The 17,608-nt window shown below is 35.8% G+C and overlaps 1 protein-coding gene across 1 annotated transcript in view; it reads left to right on the top strand.

The window, feature by feature from the left end:
• inpp5a (inositol polyphosphate-5-phosphatase A) overlaps nucleotides 1–17,608 on the top strand; it is a 145,455-nt gene that overhangs the window by 98,248 nt on the left and 29,599 nt on the right. Inside the window, exons 7-9 of the mRNA XM_088916039.1 lie at nucleotides 4,062–4,114; nucleotides 5,272–5,391; nucleotides 13,263–13,347. Of these exons, the coding sequence (XP_088772165.1) occupies nucleotides 4,062–4,114; nucleotides 5,272–5,391; nucleotides 13,263–13,347 (258 nt within the window). The remainder of the gene's footprint in view (nucleotides 1–4,061; nucleotides 4,115–5,271; nucleotides 5,392–13,262; nucleotides 13,348–17,608) is intronic.

Here is a 17,608-nt window from a genome sequence, read left to right as displayed (position 1 = left end):
TATCTGACTTGGAGCTGTTCAAGCATTAAGGAAAATGACTTGTTAGTTGTCACTTCTGTTTTCTTTATTGACGCTTAAAAATAGCAGATAAGGTATACAGTGAAATGTATTTGTCATGAGCTTTGAGCCAATAGTCTTGGTGTACACACGGGGATTTGCCTTAACCTGAGAAGCATTGTCACTTCTTCTCTGTAGCAGTGCTCCTGTCTGAGCAGTGGTTTATTAGTGGTGTGAGCTGATATGTTGCACAGATAAGAGGGAACTCTGTTATTTTATGACCCCACCCTGAGCTTTCCCCTGGGCCTGCTATAGCCACAATGATTTGGTATCTGAAGGCTACAGTCCCTGCCCCTGTGCAAAATACACTTCATTAGTTAAACTTTTCAGAAGAAAGAATAATTGATAAACAGAACAAGAAGCAAAGTGACAAAAATTCTTGTCTCCGAGTAGGGGTTTTGAAATTTTCAGTAATCTAATTTTTTAAGTGAACTTAACATAAAAGCATCATAGTCCTGGCACTTTTAGATTAAAGCTCTGTGCTATATTCATATACGTTATATGTATATTTTAAAAAATTATTGTAGTATTCTGCCCGTAGAAAATATTTTTTATGTGTGACGTGCACAGTAAATGAGATTGTGCTTTGAATGAGTAAGCAATTTCAACTACAAGTCTTTGCTTACACATGAGCTTAAAATGGAGTGGTCTCTGACTTTTAACAGAGTGTAATTGTCAATCTCTAATTTCAAATAAACTGAAAATACTGGTATCCTCCAGTTCAATAGGACAACAAGGTGTAGTGAAGGAAGATCTTCTAAACCAGTTTCAGGGCAAATTCAGAAGAATGGTTTCTTAATGAGATTAATAAAACAGTAGCTTACATAACTAAATTACTGTCTTGTATGCTGGTTTTCTATAAATACCGGGTAATATTTAAATCTTTGGGTCAGAAAGATGTGTACATCACAGTCACTTTTTGTTGTGCAATCACTGAAGCCCATTCTCTGCCGTGTATCTTTCTTCCAAAACCCCACTTCTCCTTTAAGAATCCATAAATACATCTCAGTTTGGGCCACTTTAATCACTCTTTTCCTCCTCCCCATACTCTGGTCACTTCAATAAACCTCTGCTGGGTCACTATTTAATTTGATATGGCCCCTCCTGAGTGAAATGATAGAATCAAGATAAATGGAGGCCCTCCATTGGACAATATCAATCATGGTTTGTGTGTATTACTTACTGCTCACAGTGCATTTTGACATTAGCCCTTTGCAACCTCTCCTCCAGCTGGTGTTACACAGAAGTGTCTGCACCCATGTGTAACCAGTGGGCAGTTATTTATGAGGAGGTGGTCTTTCTGGTAGATGTAAAAGGTCAGTTAAAAAATATGCTTCCCGTTGCTTGTGTTATGACACTTGATAGGAGTGAAACTCACAATAGACAAAAGTACAGTTTATAGACCGCTTTCTCCCTGTAATGAAAAAATCTGTTTGACAGCTCCCTCTCCTCACCTCAACTTTCCTACCCCAGCCAAACCAAACAATAACATATCCACATGCTTGCACATCATTGTTTATGCGATGAAACTTATGCGGCCCTCTGAGGTGTTGTTGATGTGACTTATAAGTGAGGACCTTTAGGTGCTGACCTTTGAGAAACCCAAAATAGCATAATGGTGGGAAGAGCATCACCCATTGGAGATGGTGTGATACTGCAACTGGAGCAGGATTCAAAATCTACTGGGAGGATTTGAGAAGCATAATAAGTAATGGGAACCTCTACTGTTATAGTACAGAAATCAAATATATTTTAGTCATATTCATTTTCTCTTTAAATTGGAAAATGTGGAATTTAAATTCATCACAAAATGTAATTGTTCCCAACTTTCACTATTATTAATATTATTAACATTAACATAACAGCATTATCTAAAGAGATTTGTGCTTACGCTTATGAATAGAATTGTATGTTATGGAAAAATATAATCCCACAGATAACTGTGAATAAATTGCATTGCAGAGTGGCTTTGTGTATTAAGTAGAGTGAGCTAATGAACTTCCAAGTATGCAAAGCTATGCTGTCACGTAGTAAAACAAACATCTAACTTGAAAGTCAAGGGAGATGAACACAGTGAATAAGGTGCAAGATTAATATACATTACACTTGAACAAAAAAAATAAAAACCAGCAGATAAAGTACAAAAATTAACCTGCCCATGCATCAGGAATAGAAAGGTTAATTGAAATGTGTTTGTGATCTGACATTTCCTAAACCAAAAAAAGTATAGACAAAACTTGGAAATAAAACTTTGTCATTTTAATATTTAACATTATCAACATTTAGCATAAATAATCCCTTAAGAGTTTGATGAGAGTTATTTTGTCTGTATAAAGTATTTAAAAGAGAGTCTTTTGGGGAGGGGAAGTGTTTGGAAAGCATATCTGTTGGCATTCCACTTGGAAGTCTTAAGCAAATGATGAATACAAGGCAGTTTTGCTATCTATCTAAAGAGAGCTCGTATAAATCAAGAGCGATCAGATTTGGTGTCAGAAGGAGGTGATAAATGCTAATGGCATGATTGTAGTTAATGTCTCTTTAAATTAAATTTCCCCACACTTTAATAAGAGGACCAGCCTGAGAATTCCTGAAGCTTTGGCACGCCCCCTCTCTTATTTAATGTAATCAAGGTACTGTAGCCCTGCTCAGTTATGAAGATTAATTCACAAAAGATACTACCTGGAAAGATTACAATTGACTTTGCTATTTTCAATAAATATTTATGTAAATGTGTTTCAAGTAAATCATGCTGCATTTGTCAATATTAGTAAGTGCAAAAATGAAGTATACTTGAGTGCATTTAATGCTTATTCCAGGTACACAGAAGCTGTGTTTGCATGTGCTGGTATTTGTGTGAGTGTATATTTAGACTTGTCATGTAAAAAAGGTTTTTTTATGTACACACAAAATAAGTGTGTATGTCAGTTATTTTAATTACTTTATTAGATTAGTTTTTCTTATCTATTTTAAAAAGTCTCATTTACAAACTCCTTCCCACAAAAGCAGTCAACAGAAGTAATTTAATGTGTGCTTTTAAAATACTTGTAATGGCTTCCATGTGTATGAAAATACTGAAGGATATAAAGGATATATAGCGTCAATAGTGGACAAAACAGTAGTGGTCTCTTGTAAATATCTGTTGTACTGTATTGCGAATGTAGTTAAAAATCATTCCTTTTCTACTTTTATGTTTACATTTGAAGTTCACATGCCTGTTGTTATTTCTGTCCACCTCAACAGCTTTGCAGCTAGAATTTTTTTTATTACAATATCGTTAAAATTGCAGTATAGCATTTCATCCATTTGACAGAGTGAAGACACACTTGAGTTCTACCCCGTTCCTAGTAGTTATAATTGGCTGCTGATTTTGTGCAAGTCAATATGGATTAATTCAAGTATGCTAATGTAATTCAATTTGATTCAGTTAATCTTACACTAATGCAGATTGAAGGATATGAAATGTGATGAGATACCTTTCATGCTTTAATTTATACCAGAGTTTATTAATACATTTAGTCAATTTGCAATTATGTGACCTAAGCTTTAATTAGTTTTATTCATCTCTTCAGTTTTCTCCTGATTTGTAGTTTGGGATTTTTTAATTATTAATATTTAAAATATAAAAATAATATTTTCTACTAGTTCTCTGGATTTCTCCTAAACTGGTAAAGTATATCTATAATGTCTATGTTTTATTTTAAACCTGTACAGTGCTTCTTTTTATATATATATTTTATATATATGTATGTCCAATTTAAAATACACCCCTTTTATTTCTTATTCTGGGTCATTCAGAGTGGGCTTTGTAAATATGTTATGTCCATATATAGTGTATGTTTGCACATTATTAAAATAAACATCAGCTAATCTTCCTAATTAAGAGAGATCACTTTATTAGCCATATACAATTTCTCGCATACCCCAGCTTGTGGGAAAAATCACATTAATTTTTTTGCACTGGTGATTGTAATATCAGTTCATGCCGTTCCTTCTTTTCTCCTTAGTGTAAATGGTCCAGAAAAGGCTTCATCAGAACACGATGGTCTATTGCTGATTGGTAGGTTTACGTCTCCTATTTGCTATGCATTCATCCACTTATTCAAAAGAATTGTACTGAGTCTTCATTTAGAGTCAAGAGTCTTTGTAGAGAGCAAGTTTGGGTCCACTCATACATTGTGCGGTGAATTGGTCTATTGGATTAAGCATAATCATATTAGTCAAGAAGTTGCATATGACAGATGACACAAGATATTACATGCAATGGAACCTGCATCTGATGAATATCAATGTTTTCTTCTCAGGAGAGGTAATTTAATATAAAGATGACATGAGAAGAAAGAAATGAAACCGTAACAAGGCGAAAGTCTCAGGAGGGGTGGTAGGGATTCAGACAGGCAGGATTTGAGCGCACAGCAAAGACACCGCAGGGATTAGGAAGTGGAAGGCATGTTTTAGGCAAGAAACCTTTGCAGCTGAAGTGGGGTGGGTGTCACTGATGATGGTGGTGGTGGGGGGGTGCATCATGGCAGACAAACTGTCAGTCAAAACTTTTAGTCATAATAAAGTTCAAGAATCACACAGCTTTTGGAAAGTGTTTGGTCCTCACCTGGCTCATTTCAAACATCTAAATATGGAAAGGCCATCTGTTCTCCACCGCAGATAAATTTAAATCGATTTGAATAGAAAAAAACCCTTATCCTTTTTACATTGTTTTTTCTTACAATCTTATTATACAACCAAAACAATGCGCCTGTTACTAATTTGTTTCGAAAGGAATATGTGCATATTTTGTTTGCATTTTGTGTTACACATACAGTAAGTGACAAATGTAACTTCTGGATGCTATTCTACAAATTCTGGAAGAAATGAAGATTTACTGAGCATATATGGAGGGTATGCTTACAGTGTTTCATTGCTGCCTACCAGTGCTTTTCATTTTGTAAAATATTCACCCTCTTAATTTTACCTGTAATCAATGTGCTCTGTTTACTTCTATTCAAGGTGCAATTAAATTATATTGAGAATGAATAACGAAGTGCTGCTGTGCCTTGAGGAGAAGGGTTGATACTTTTATCAGTAGGAATTGGATTCAGCTATTACAGGGGGTATAAAGTCGTGAGTTATGGGGTTCCACTCCCGCAGAGGTTAATTTCCAGCCCTAGTCTCAGGGCATTTCAATGATGACTCACTGTGTGATGGTTGTTTTCTTGACAGTGCCTTTGACTTGGTGAACATTCATCTTTTCCACGACGCTTCCAATTTAATTGCTTGGGAAACCAGCCCATCTGTTTATTCAGGAACGCGGCAGAAAGCACTTGGTTACGTTCTAGATAGGTAAGAACCTTTTTACCTTTTAATTACTTTTTTTTGCCTTACTCTATACGGACGTTTTGCAAAACATGTTTGTAGCAGTTGGATGTTGTCGAAGGGCCCCATTTGTTCCTGAGTTCACAAAATGCAGGTGTACCCACAGTCATGGAGATTTAGACCTCATAATATACTATTCCTGGTAAAATAATTTGAAAAATTGAGTTTAGCCCATCCCCACCCTGACTTTCTAGTAGAGGTTTTTAGCTTTGAACAGCATCAAAGTAATGATACAGTTCTAAAAACTACTTTTAATAGGACACTTAAAAATAACTATGGAAAATAAATACATTCATTTCTGTTTGGGGTATACCTCGCACTCAGTTTGGTGGACTTCAGCAAATGGTGAACTTCACATATAATTAATACATTGTGTGTATGGATGGCAGTGCTGCTGCCTAGGTTAAGTCAAGCATCCATTATCGGAAATCCACGTATTCTTGATATGGTTTTTGACAACCTGGAGCCTATCCTGAAAGCATCAGTTGTGAGGTGGGATTCCAAAATACTATTTTATCGTTTCTTTGGGATGGGATTAATCGGAACACCTGGAAGAAACAAAGCATGCAAACTCCACTCAGATTCCGGCCACACTACTTTGCTGCCCAGACTAGGGAATGGAGTACAGAAATTGACAAAGCAGTAGTATCTCCTCATGGGGACGCAGTTTGCAATCTCATCTGAAGTTGCACTTTAAGAACGCATGTGTTGACTTTGGGGTGTGGTCAGTGCATGACATCAGAATACAGAATACATATATGATCTACATGGCCTGGATGTAGTAGTATATTTGTAGTATATTCTTGCAATCAGTAATTTACCAATATTTTGACACTATTATATAAATATTAACTGCTTTTTTATTTCAAAGGTCACGTGCTTTCTCTTATTTCATTTGATGAAAGAGTGTACCTGATTTAAGGAAGGGGTAGTTTCAGCATTCTGAAATGAAGGCCCTTTTAGTTTTTATATCAATCTATAATTTAAATACATTTATAAATAAAGTAGCTAAAGAGGTATTTCCTGTAGATCATATATAGGTTTATCCTGTGATGTATTTTAGTCTCTCATATTAATGGTTTCAAACTGGTCATTTAAAAAATCAATCATGCATATGTTTCTGTCTCTAGTTGAAAAGAGAAAAAATAAATCCAGCCTAACAAAACAAAAACATCTAACAGGTTTAAAGAAAATACCTCGGAACCTCCCACGAAGCAAATAACCAAACAAAAGTTAGAAGGTAATAGTTTTTTTAAACTCCTTAGTATATCATTAAAATTTGACAATGCCAGAGTTGTCAATATCTGCTTGTCTTTGGAAAGCAAATCTTGGAATTTTACACCATGGCTCCACTGTGAGGCTGCATTTCGCATGAATCGCTTGTTTTGAGAGAGCAGCCAGCCGCAGATCCGGACCTCCATCGTGAAACAGTGGGCCGAGCCACACAATAGCAGAGTTCTGTAGGAGCAGTGAATAATGGGCAAGTCCTTTCATCAGAGCTGCTAACCTTTTGGCAGCCACCAGCAAACACTATTCTGATCCGCTGATCGGGGAGGACAATACACTGAAACTCACTTTGAATGAGCGCTACCACCAACAGTGTCCCCATTCAGGAGGGTTTTGGGAACCATCTTTTCCCATTGTCTATCCTCACTCCTTCCAAAAAGTAGGAAGAGGCGAAAGTGAGAATATCTATAGTGTAAAAAACTTCCCTTCCCCCCTGCTCTCTCTCTCGCCCCTAATCTCTCTTTAAAAGGGGTGTAGATCTACATTTCCAGCTGAGCTACTGTAGCTATTTGGTGTTGGATAATCACAGGCAAGAGAGGTTTCATGCTGGTTCTTTGAATTTCTCTTATCTGCATTGAGCTAATAAGGCAGATTTAGGGCCATTGAAAACAGATCTGATAAGTCTTTTCCTCCCAGGCCTTTAAACTGCTGAACAGTGTTTATCACCAAAGCGTTTCAAGACCAGGGAACAATACTGAGAAGGAACACAGTTTAGTGAGCTAAACTTTCATTGAATTGCATCAAAACATTTTTTCTTCTTTTTGTGTCTGTTTTTTCACTGAACCAAGTGAAGCATTACTTATTTTGTGTCTTTGTTTGAATGTTGAAATGCACTTTTTTGATGGCAAGCAAAGATTTTGATCTAAATGAAGAAATAAAATTTGTATTGTTTTGGGATTATTTTGTATGTTCTTTAGAATTCATATTTGGAATCTCTGTAAGTAACACAAGCTTATGAATTATAATTGAGCCATTATTTTATATTATTGAAATGTCGGTAAATGTACCTCTTTTTGGACTGTTATTATCATTATAATTGTTAAGGTTTAAACACTGTCATTTTGGCATGTAGATTTATTTTGTTAAAATTACCTAAAAACAATCTTGCATATATTCACTAAAATGCTTCGAATTTGTTTACTTACATTTGGATGATTGGCCCAAGATGTTATGGAATAATTCAAGCAATATTTCTTTGTGTACAAGCTCTAAAGCTCCCTTAAAGTATTTACCACAGTGAAGAGACTGTGTTTTATTAAAATAATTTTTAAAAATAAAGTGTTCTTTTGTTCCTTTTGTTTGTATTTGTTTCTGTTTCCCTTTTGAAAGTTGCTGATCTAGTTTAACAGAAACATTTTTACATTACAACTGTGAAATCTTGGTATAAAGCAACCCTTTGTCGATCTCATTATTGTCTCACAAATATAGTCCATTGTCACATAGCTGAAGTTAATTTGATCAACATTCGGACATTTAACTTTTATGTTCAGTCAAAAGAGTTGTTTCATGCTCATTTTGGGCATTCAAAAGAAATGATTGCCAGAAAAATAATGTTACCATTAACAATTCAGAGCAATTAGTTTCCCAGGGAGAGTCGATGTGATGCACAGGCTCCACACAGCAATTCTTTGTCATTTTATGGATGGTCATCAGTCAACTGTCACCCCTTTTCAAAGACCCCTCCAATCTAAATGTTTCTCTTTAGCCTTTTCCCAGAATAAGCAGCTGAATGAAGGAAGAAAGGCTGCTCAGTTTCCAGGCAATAGACATGTTCAGCTGTAAGGAGGCCTCTGTAATGTGAGGTGCTTTTCGATGAAGCCGGATGAATCTATTAGTTAATCTTATCGTTCATTCATATGACATTTCTTTGAGTGCTTATCTTTAGTGAAGGTTTATACACGTTGATGACATTTCAGGTGATCAGGAGATGATACTAATTTGGATCACTGGCTTGCAGAAGTTTTGTAAATGTGTCATCCTCATGAAAAATACATAGTCGAGGCTAGTTGGAAATATAATTTTGAATCTTTATATTTGTTTAGTTATTAATGTTATCTAATGCTATCTTTGAGGCACTTTTAAGGCTTGAAACTGGGAATTATTGTTATATAGGGGTGACTTCTGAACTGGCTTTTCACTTTGAGGGTGAAACTATATGATTTTATATACTGAGTTAATGCGAAGCTGGCATCAGAAACATCAAATGCCTTGCATGTTTGTGTTTTAGGGTAAAGGAAGTTGTGCCATTTCATTCATCACAAGAAATTGACTTTTGTCTAAAGTACACTGCATATACACTGGTTGTTTGTTGCATTCGAGCTCAGGAATTCTTTGGTGTCCAGCATTCTAACTTAAATGTTCCTTAAAGCTTTATCAGAATTGTTTTTTTTTCATTAATTAAATGCTGTTGAAATGTAGTGTCATTAATCCATTGAACACTTGTCTAAAATGGCACGTAGGTAGATTTTTGCTATGATAATTTTATCAATTAGTATATATCACCTTTTACATCTTTATTTGATTTTTCACTCGTGGCTTTTGTGTAAAAAGAACGTTTTATAATTAAAGGAATTCATGACTTGGAATACATGAATGATTGTTGTGCTCTTTTCACTTATTTCTGTAGTGCCACAGACTGCCCTGATGCCTAAGACAAATAATCTTTTAAATGATTATAAATATGCTTCTGTATGTATATATTGTCCAAAACATAATTAACTGATGTTATTAAAGTGTTAGCTGGTTAGTAGTAAAGAAATCACTAGAGCACTTTCTATATATATACACTTATTCTCTTTTTCCTTTTTCTTATTTGAGGAGACATTATACATCTCAGGCCTTACAATTTTCATATTAAATACAGACAGTCTTATGCATTACTGGTTTTAAAGTGAACCGCTTTACTACTGACCTGTTATTCTGTCACCCTTCTGATCTAAACATAAAAATCTATAAATGTTGAAGCCTGGTACTTATTAGTTTACAAGGAAATAAAAATAAATTAACATTAAAATGGACGTCTTCCAATTTAGGAAGCATCCACTAAACGTATTACAGTGTAATGGGCAATTCAGCTGGAGGTTATAAAATGAGTACTCTCCTTCCTAATTTGCTGAAGCTGATGTAAATGACAGGGTGTTAGTTTTAAGAATTGAGCATCTTTTCTTTTTATTAGTGCAATAAATTAGGTTTGGTTGTAATGAGGTTCGCAAATCCATAGCACATAAAATAAATGGTGCTGCTAGCCATGTGGTAGTGATGGTAGTGTGTGTGGTGGGGTCAGTATTGCTGGAATAATGTTCTGTAAATATAGGATATGAAAATGTCACTTGAGAGTTACCAGAAGAAGCTATTATTGAAGACAAGAGTAATGGAATTAATGGGACAGATGAAACATCTAGTGACCGATAAACACATTACGACTGAAATGTGAGATATTAAGTATTTTCACTGTTATCAAATAATATTATAATTTTTTATCATATTTACATTGGATATCAGATGGGTCAAACAAATAATGATTTATGATTTGGTAGACCTCACGTTATGTTCAGATTTTCCGTTATAAAAGGTTAGAATATGAAAATTAGAATTTTTTGCCTTAATATTTAAAGTGTTTTGATTCCTGGCTGAAGTTGAATTTGTCAGCTCTGTCTATGTCCGGTCACCTTTCAGTGACCTTCTCTACCAGTGAGCTGGACTCCTCCTGGCTCTATTCTAACAGGGGTGAACTGGGAGGCCACAGTGCCCGACCATTTCATATGGAAAGTGTAGCTCCTGTTGTCTAACCCCATGAGGTCACATTTAAAGATCAGGGCCTTACAATTTTTGTAAACTTTCCTTCTGAATTGTACCAGAAAGAAAATAGCATGCTGGGGGAAGTATGGAGTTCATTCAAAATGTATTAAAAACATGGAGACCCTAGAAATAAAAAAACATCTTGAATCTGATATGATGGTATTAATTGATTTAAGCAATGTATAATTTATGTAATTTATAAATCCTAAATATATATGACTTTCAAATGAATGATATAGAATATAATTGTTGTTGCACTACTTCTTCTTTTACTACTAATGATGAGATTAAGTGCAGGGCAAAACATGAACGATGGCACGATCTGACAAGATGTTGTAATCTGTTTCTATTATATCTATTTGTCATGCATACTTATAGACAGAGATTAATGATACTTCAAGTTGATTTAAAGTTTATCATCTTTCACTGAAAATCAAATTCCACAGGGAAGATTAAGGCAAGTGCCTTTTCGGTACATTTCAGAAACTAATGCAAAAGCGAATTAATATATTGTGCCTTAGAACTCAAGAACTGTAGGAACAGAAAGCTCAAGAAACACATCCCATTCTCCAGAGCTGGTTTTAAGGCAGTTCTGTTTCCAATGGACTATGGCTCTGCTTAGTGGGAACCTGGGAGCAGGTCTCTGCTGTGTTATAAATTATTCGCTGACCCCTGCTTTGTCTGTTCCCAGGAAGCCTGACGTGAAGCTCCCTCTCAATGAGAGCTGGTGTTTTGAAAAACCCTTTTCAGGAGTGTCAAGGCACGATGAATTGGCCAGGGGAAGCATGTTTATAGACTGTGTAAAGAACTTTGTCTTTGTGTGGGAATGTTGGTGACACTGTTACAGTTTGACTGAATGAACTGTGATGACGCGGCTAATAAGATGTCCTGCTGGGCACCTCTGTGGGGGCTCCTCAGACCTCCCACCTCACTCCATTGAGTTCCAGCTCAGTGTGGCTAATTTACCAATTCTTCAGGCCTCACAAAGGGGAGCAAAGTCAACTTTCACACCGCAGGGCAAGATAAGTGCTTTAGGAAATAATCGTGTAAACAGAATGTTACCTTCTGACCTGCAGCTGATACCTTGACTCTGGACAAAACCACTGAGGCTATCACATTAGACATGGCTATTAAGGGAATAAAGCAGTTAGATCTCTTTACAATGTGAGCTGGGAAATCTTTGGCTGTTTCAGTGTGCCACATGTCAACTGATCCCCTCATTGGTACCACTAGGCCCACACTAGCTTGCTGCCTTTCTTTTGCTCAGCCTGACTTTATCAGCCAGAATAGAATGAAGCTAGCTGAAGCTCTTCATAGGATCAGTTTTCTGTTAAGCTGATTCTAGGCAGTAAAATGTTCATTTTCTTGGGGATACATGGTTTCATGTATGTGCCAAACTTTTTAAATTATATTTTATTTATTGTACCTGCTTGAGAAATAGGCAGCAGTAATTTTGTTGAACCTTTGGCAGTGCATGTGTTATGAGCAAGAAAAGTAGTTGCAGGAATTTTCACCAGTTGGTATTGGTTTGGCAGAAGAAAAAAGTTTACTTTTCTAACAGATTGATTTTTTTCAGCATATAGAGTTCTGCTGGTGTTGGCCAATATTTGTGTAAAATGAATCAATGAGTATGTGTTTTATACACAGAAAACGAGAGCAGAAAGCAGCAGAAGCAAACAAGAAACAGTGTTGGGTTGTACTGCTCTCTCCATGAATCATTTCTAATAATGTTTCTTTTGCATTGGGCATGTGTTTCAGATCATTTGCAGAGAGGGTTAAAAATACTATGACTTTGTGCAGAAGTGACTAATTGCACAAACATCCATATATAAACTGAGTATTTAGTTACACCTGCTTCTAATTCCTCTAAGATTTGCCTCAAATGTTTTATAACCCAAGGGCAGGAAAGAGACCAACACTCAGTGTCTTTTATAGCATCATAAATATATTGTTATCAGGGTAATGTCTGCTTAGATTTATTCTGCTGATTAGCTAGGCAAGCATCCCCCATCATTAATTAAGCAAGTCCTTTTATTTAATTTCTTATCTTTATACTTTTAAGGGCCCCTTTAGGCAACTGATTAGGTAAAGAAGTTAATTATAGGCTGCTTAGTTGCATTTTAAATATATGAATGCTGGCTGCTGTTGTCTTTGGTGTCCTTGCCTCCACAGTAACTTTATGAAAATGGAATCCTTGCTCTATAAATCCTGAATGTCCTTCTTTTTGCTTTAACATATTGATGAAGACCACTGCTCATCATCTAACTACATTTCCTTTATAACCAATAAGACCAACAGCATCTGATTTAAACAGCTTTTTTCTTTCTGCCATTATTTCTATTTACCACTATGGGTCTGTCTTGTCTTGTGTCCCTTCCAAAAGGCTGTCATGAAGTGCCAATAACTGTTTTTTGACCAAGACTTTGATAGAAATATTTTCCTCTAAAATTCTAGAATACGACTTTTTGTTTTTGTATTTGCCCAAACTTATTATCTGAGGTTCATAAAAATATTTTTTAATTAGCATTGAAGTCTGAGTGAGTATTGAAAGCTTCTAGATGACCAAAACTTTGAATTAGGTTTAGAGTTGCCACCAGGTGGCACTGTGCACTACAGAAAATGCGCATTCATTTTACCACGACAAATGATAACGTTTCTTTTTTATTTCTCTTTAGGTTTATTAATTTAATTATAAAAGATGCTTTGTGATGTGATTTTTTTCTAGAGTTAACCTGCCTCTTTTTTCTTTGCAGAATTACAGACCAGAGGTATGAAAAGGTGCCACACTTCATCTTTGGAGATTTTAACTTCAGGCTGGATTCAAAGCTAGTTGTAGAGGTGGGTAAATTTGAAATTTAGATGGGTAGAGAATTGATTTAAATTCATTCACTTTTCTGTTTCTTATTTTATAAAATATACATACTAAATGTTAAACTTTGAAGAGTCTAGATTATCGTCATTTGTTTTACTGGAATTTGATGTCACTATACATCAGTATCGTGTAAATAGTTCTCTCTAGCTTTGAGTTCGGTTTTTGTTAAGATGGGTAATCAAACATTACAGTCATTTTAAATTTTAAATTTAAATGCCACCCCACTGCAGTCACGCAGAGAAACGATTAACAGTACTTGTCACAGATACATTTATGAAATAGTTCGTTTTTTACTATTCTTGATGGAAAGAAGAAATTCTTTTTATGTCTGATGTAAAACTTATGTCAGTGCTGTGTTTAACCAGAATATTCTCAAATGGCTCTTTTCTATCTGAAGGTGTTTAATGTCTATTTATCCTCTTTTAAGTTTAGCCTCTGTACATGACCATCAGGCCAGCAGGTGGCTTATGCGGGTGAGACACACAATGCACTAATCCTGGAGCAGCATCCTTTCTCGTCACTTGGTCATCTTCAGTTTTCCTTCAATAGTTTTAAAGGACAAGGAAGCAATCATCTGAGGCTTTGTTAGCTTTAGCAGTTTATCCACACCGGCCACAGGCTGTGGTAATGATACTTATAGTTGGCCCTGCCTTTGTAGTTGCACAGGTCATGCAGATTTATAGGTCATTATTCCCTTCACCATGGTCATCCCAGCTGTGTTTGTCCTCTAAGTGCATTGTTATGGGTCCTCTGTCTAGAATGCAGATGCTTATTTGCTTTCAATGGCTTCGGATGAAGTTATAAACAGGAGCTGGTGCCATTTTAAATTTTAAAACACAAAAAAGCAAAGTGGTATTTCGCGCTGTCTGCTTTGCCTTTGTTAAAAGGTAATAAAGAATGTATCTAAAGGAATGAAAACACAGATTGGCTACCCAATTTGACATTGCAGTATTGATAGGACAGGTGTCTCAGGACTGGATTATAGATACATTATTACATAGCAGTAGATACAGTAGATATAGATGAGATATCTAATATATAACGTATAAGCATATAGGTATAAGCTGAACTTAAAAATGGAATTATATATCACATACTCCTACAGCATGGAGTGTTTCAGAGTAAAATGGCACATTTTTCAGGGTTTAACAGTTATGTGCCATTTTAGTTTTACACCTGCAAAATAAGCACATTTTTATTTCTATTCAGTGCAGACAAAAAAATGACTTTATAATTGGACTACTACTTAATGAGTTTTAATTTTACTACAGTATCAATTTCTTCTTGAGATGTTTTTTGAATTCTTTTCGGTCTTAAAGTTCTTTTGAAAAAGAAATTTAGGGTGACAGCCTAAATGAATGACTTTTTTATTACTGGAACAAAACTGCTCAAAAACAATATGGTGAAAGATCTTCAATCAAGCTGTAGGCTCACTGTAAAGGGTTCTCCTTGGGTTCTTGAGGACTGGCTGTTTCTGATCGTGCATCAGATAGATGAATAAGAGAAAGGATGCTGGAAAAGGATACAGTCCCCAGCACACAGCATGGGGCAGGTCTCTATACCAATGGGACTGAAGAGTATTAAGGATCCATTTTCAAAGACTTATTAGGACAGCTTTTGTGTGGTTGGGACAGCTTTCATTAGATTGCATTTGTGTGTCAGTTAATTATGTGTAGATTTTACAGAGAAAAAAGGGAGTACTCGTGATTTAGATTTTTGTTAAATAAATAATGTTAACCAGATGTACAATATTTAAAGTATAAACATCACTGCCTGTCCAGACTGTTTTAGCTTAATTTGCGCCTTGTGCGTTTTACACTTAGATCTTCTGAAGGAATGCCTGGAAATGAACACTCCTCAGCAACGTCATACATGTTTAAACTGTAATTGATTTTCTTCAGTTACTAGGAAGTAACTAGGAAGACAGTTTCAGATCTATCAACAAATGCTTAAATGAGCTTTAATTTGAAGACCCTCAAGTTCAAAAGTCAAAATCCCAGTGTTATAGTTTAGAAAGGAGATGTGCTCTTCAGCATTCTTTTCTCATTATCCCAGCACTGTGGTAGGTAAACAGAGCAAGATGTTATCAGTGTCTTTTTCCACATAGAAAAAAGTGTTTAAATGTAGAGGGTCATGACCCCTTTTCCATAAATGTGTAAGGCTACCTACATCTTGGTGTCTGACTCTAGCTGCCATTTTGTTCTTTTAACATGCAGAGGTGCCCTTTCCCCTCCAGTTGTTCAGGCAGATGTTCCTGATTGATTTTCTTGGCATGAGGGAGGATCGTCCCTACAGGGGGCTTTAGTCCAACAGAGCTACAGAAATTGTAGCAGGAAGTGCAGGCTATGGTCCATGAAATTCCCTAGCCAGGAGGATTAAAGGTTGTACAAACTTTTCACAAGTTTTCTGAAGGGTATTAATTAAGAATATTTAATATGTTGCTGTACACTGGTGTGGGAATTGATGGTTTTCGTGTTCTTTTCATTTCTGTGGAAGGAAGTAAGGAAAGTTTTTTCTAACCATGAGTTAATATTAATATCAGAATCAAATAATGTTTTCTGTTTGATATGAACAGATTTGAGATGTTATTTTAAATGTGCATACTTAATTGTTCAACCTATTTTCATAGCATTTTTTTTAACAAAGAAATTCTAAAACTTTCTAAGCAGTTGCAAGGTCACAGTTTTTAAACTTTCAAAAAGTCATTCAATGAAATGAGACAAAGATTTAAGTAGATCTTATCTAAAGTCTTTTCTTCAAATGCTATGCAGAATTGACTGTCTCCCTAGACAGCTAATTAAAGCATTCAGGACTTTTACAGCAATACATTTAGAATTGTTACAGCAATACAGCAACTGCTATATTGTCTAGTTGCTCTTTTCCCAAGCATCTGTGACCGTTACCACTATACGACAAAGTCCCAGAGAAGACTGTCATTTCGATGTTCTTTAAATGTGCTGCAGCCCATCCTGGCATTGTCCAGAGCTGGACAGGTGCGGGATTCTTCACATACTTCTACAGGGAGGTCAGTAACCAAAGGCTATAACCAGCCCCAGAGAAGGGAGTACAATTAATTTTAGCAGACATAAGGAATTGGCTTCTTTTGACCCTTATTCAAGGGGCTTTTCAAAGGGGGACAAAAGACACAGCCACGTGGATACTAATGGTGTCACTGATCTCACCGGAGGTGGTCCCCTCTTCCCGCGGAAACAGGAGATTCATAAAGGCACAAACATTCTGATTGGCCAGTACATGTCCTACTTGAATGAATATGTATTATTACTGTATACAAATGGTGAGCTTTAATTCTTATCAGTGGTTTCTAATTCTATGTCCTGCTTAGTTCTTAGAGAATTTATATATCCTTCACATTCGCCTTATTGCCATTGTGGCGTGAATAACTTTTTATGTGTTCCTGACAGTTTAAATATGGGTTGAATAATAAATATTAAAAGGTTGAACAGTTATTTAAGAGCACTCACTCATCATCTCTTTAGGTGGTTTATATCCAGCCCTGGCTAAAGCAGAATCCCGTTTTTTAGATCACTTGATATCTATCAAAAGCAGGGAGCACTTTTTTCCGCCTAAACAATTCTGCTTTAACTGCCTTTAGCTTCAGTATGCTATGTTTTAAACAGTGTGAGAGTACTCAGGCTCAAACCTAAGTATATTTAAAATCTTTGTAATAAAACTTAATAGAATGTAAATTATATTTCTGGAAAATTGTGTGCTTCTTCTGCATCTTGCAATTTAGGGATTGATAGAGGCCAATGTGTGGGGTTAATTGCTGACATGATCTACTTTACCCATGACTTGACTTGCGCCTGTTTTAATTTGAGTTTTTTCATTACTATCAGGCACATTTCATTATGCACAGTTATCACTTGTCTTGCTTTAGTGTGCTTTAGAACTTGCTATCATTGGTAATTAGAGCTCCTTTTAAAAAATTTAAAAAACATTTTAGGGCTTCATTAAACAGTGATGTTTGGTGATGCATCTTATTTTACTCCCATGTTAACAAATGCTGTTGGCTGTCTTGATTGTGACAGTCAGTAATCCTATGGGTATGCATCAATCTTTCCTTTGTCTCTTGCTTTCTTTACTTGAGCACCATGAAATTAAAGGTGTGACTGTTTACGGGCTTCGCACAAAATGAATGTTATAAATGGTCCTTAATGACAAGGAGGGTAATAAATATTTCATTTTTCAGCAGCAAGATGCTTTACA

The sequence above is a fragment of the Atractosteus spatula genome, chromosome 5, assembly GCF_055471065.1.
Source record: "Atractosteus spatula isolate fAtrSpa1 chromosome 5, fAtrSpa1.hap1, whole genome shotgun sequence".
Classification (NCBI taxonomy): domain Eukaryota; kingdom Metazoa; phylum Chordata; class Actinopteri; order Semionotiformes; family Lepisosteidae; genus Atractosteus; species Atractosteus spatula.
The sequence above is the reverse complement of the archived record's forward strand: the minus strand, read 5'-3'. Positions and strand labels throughout refer to the sequence as shown.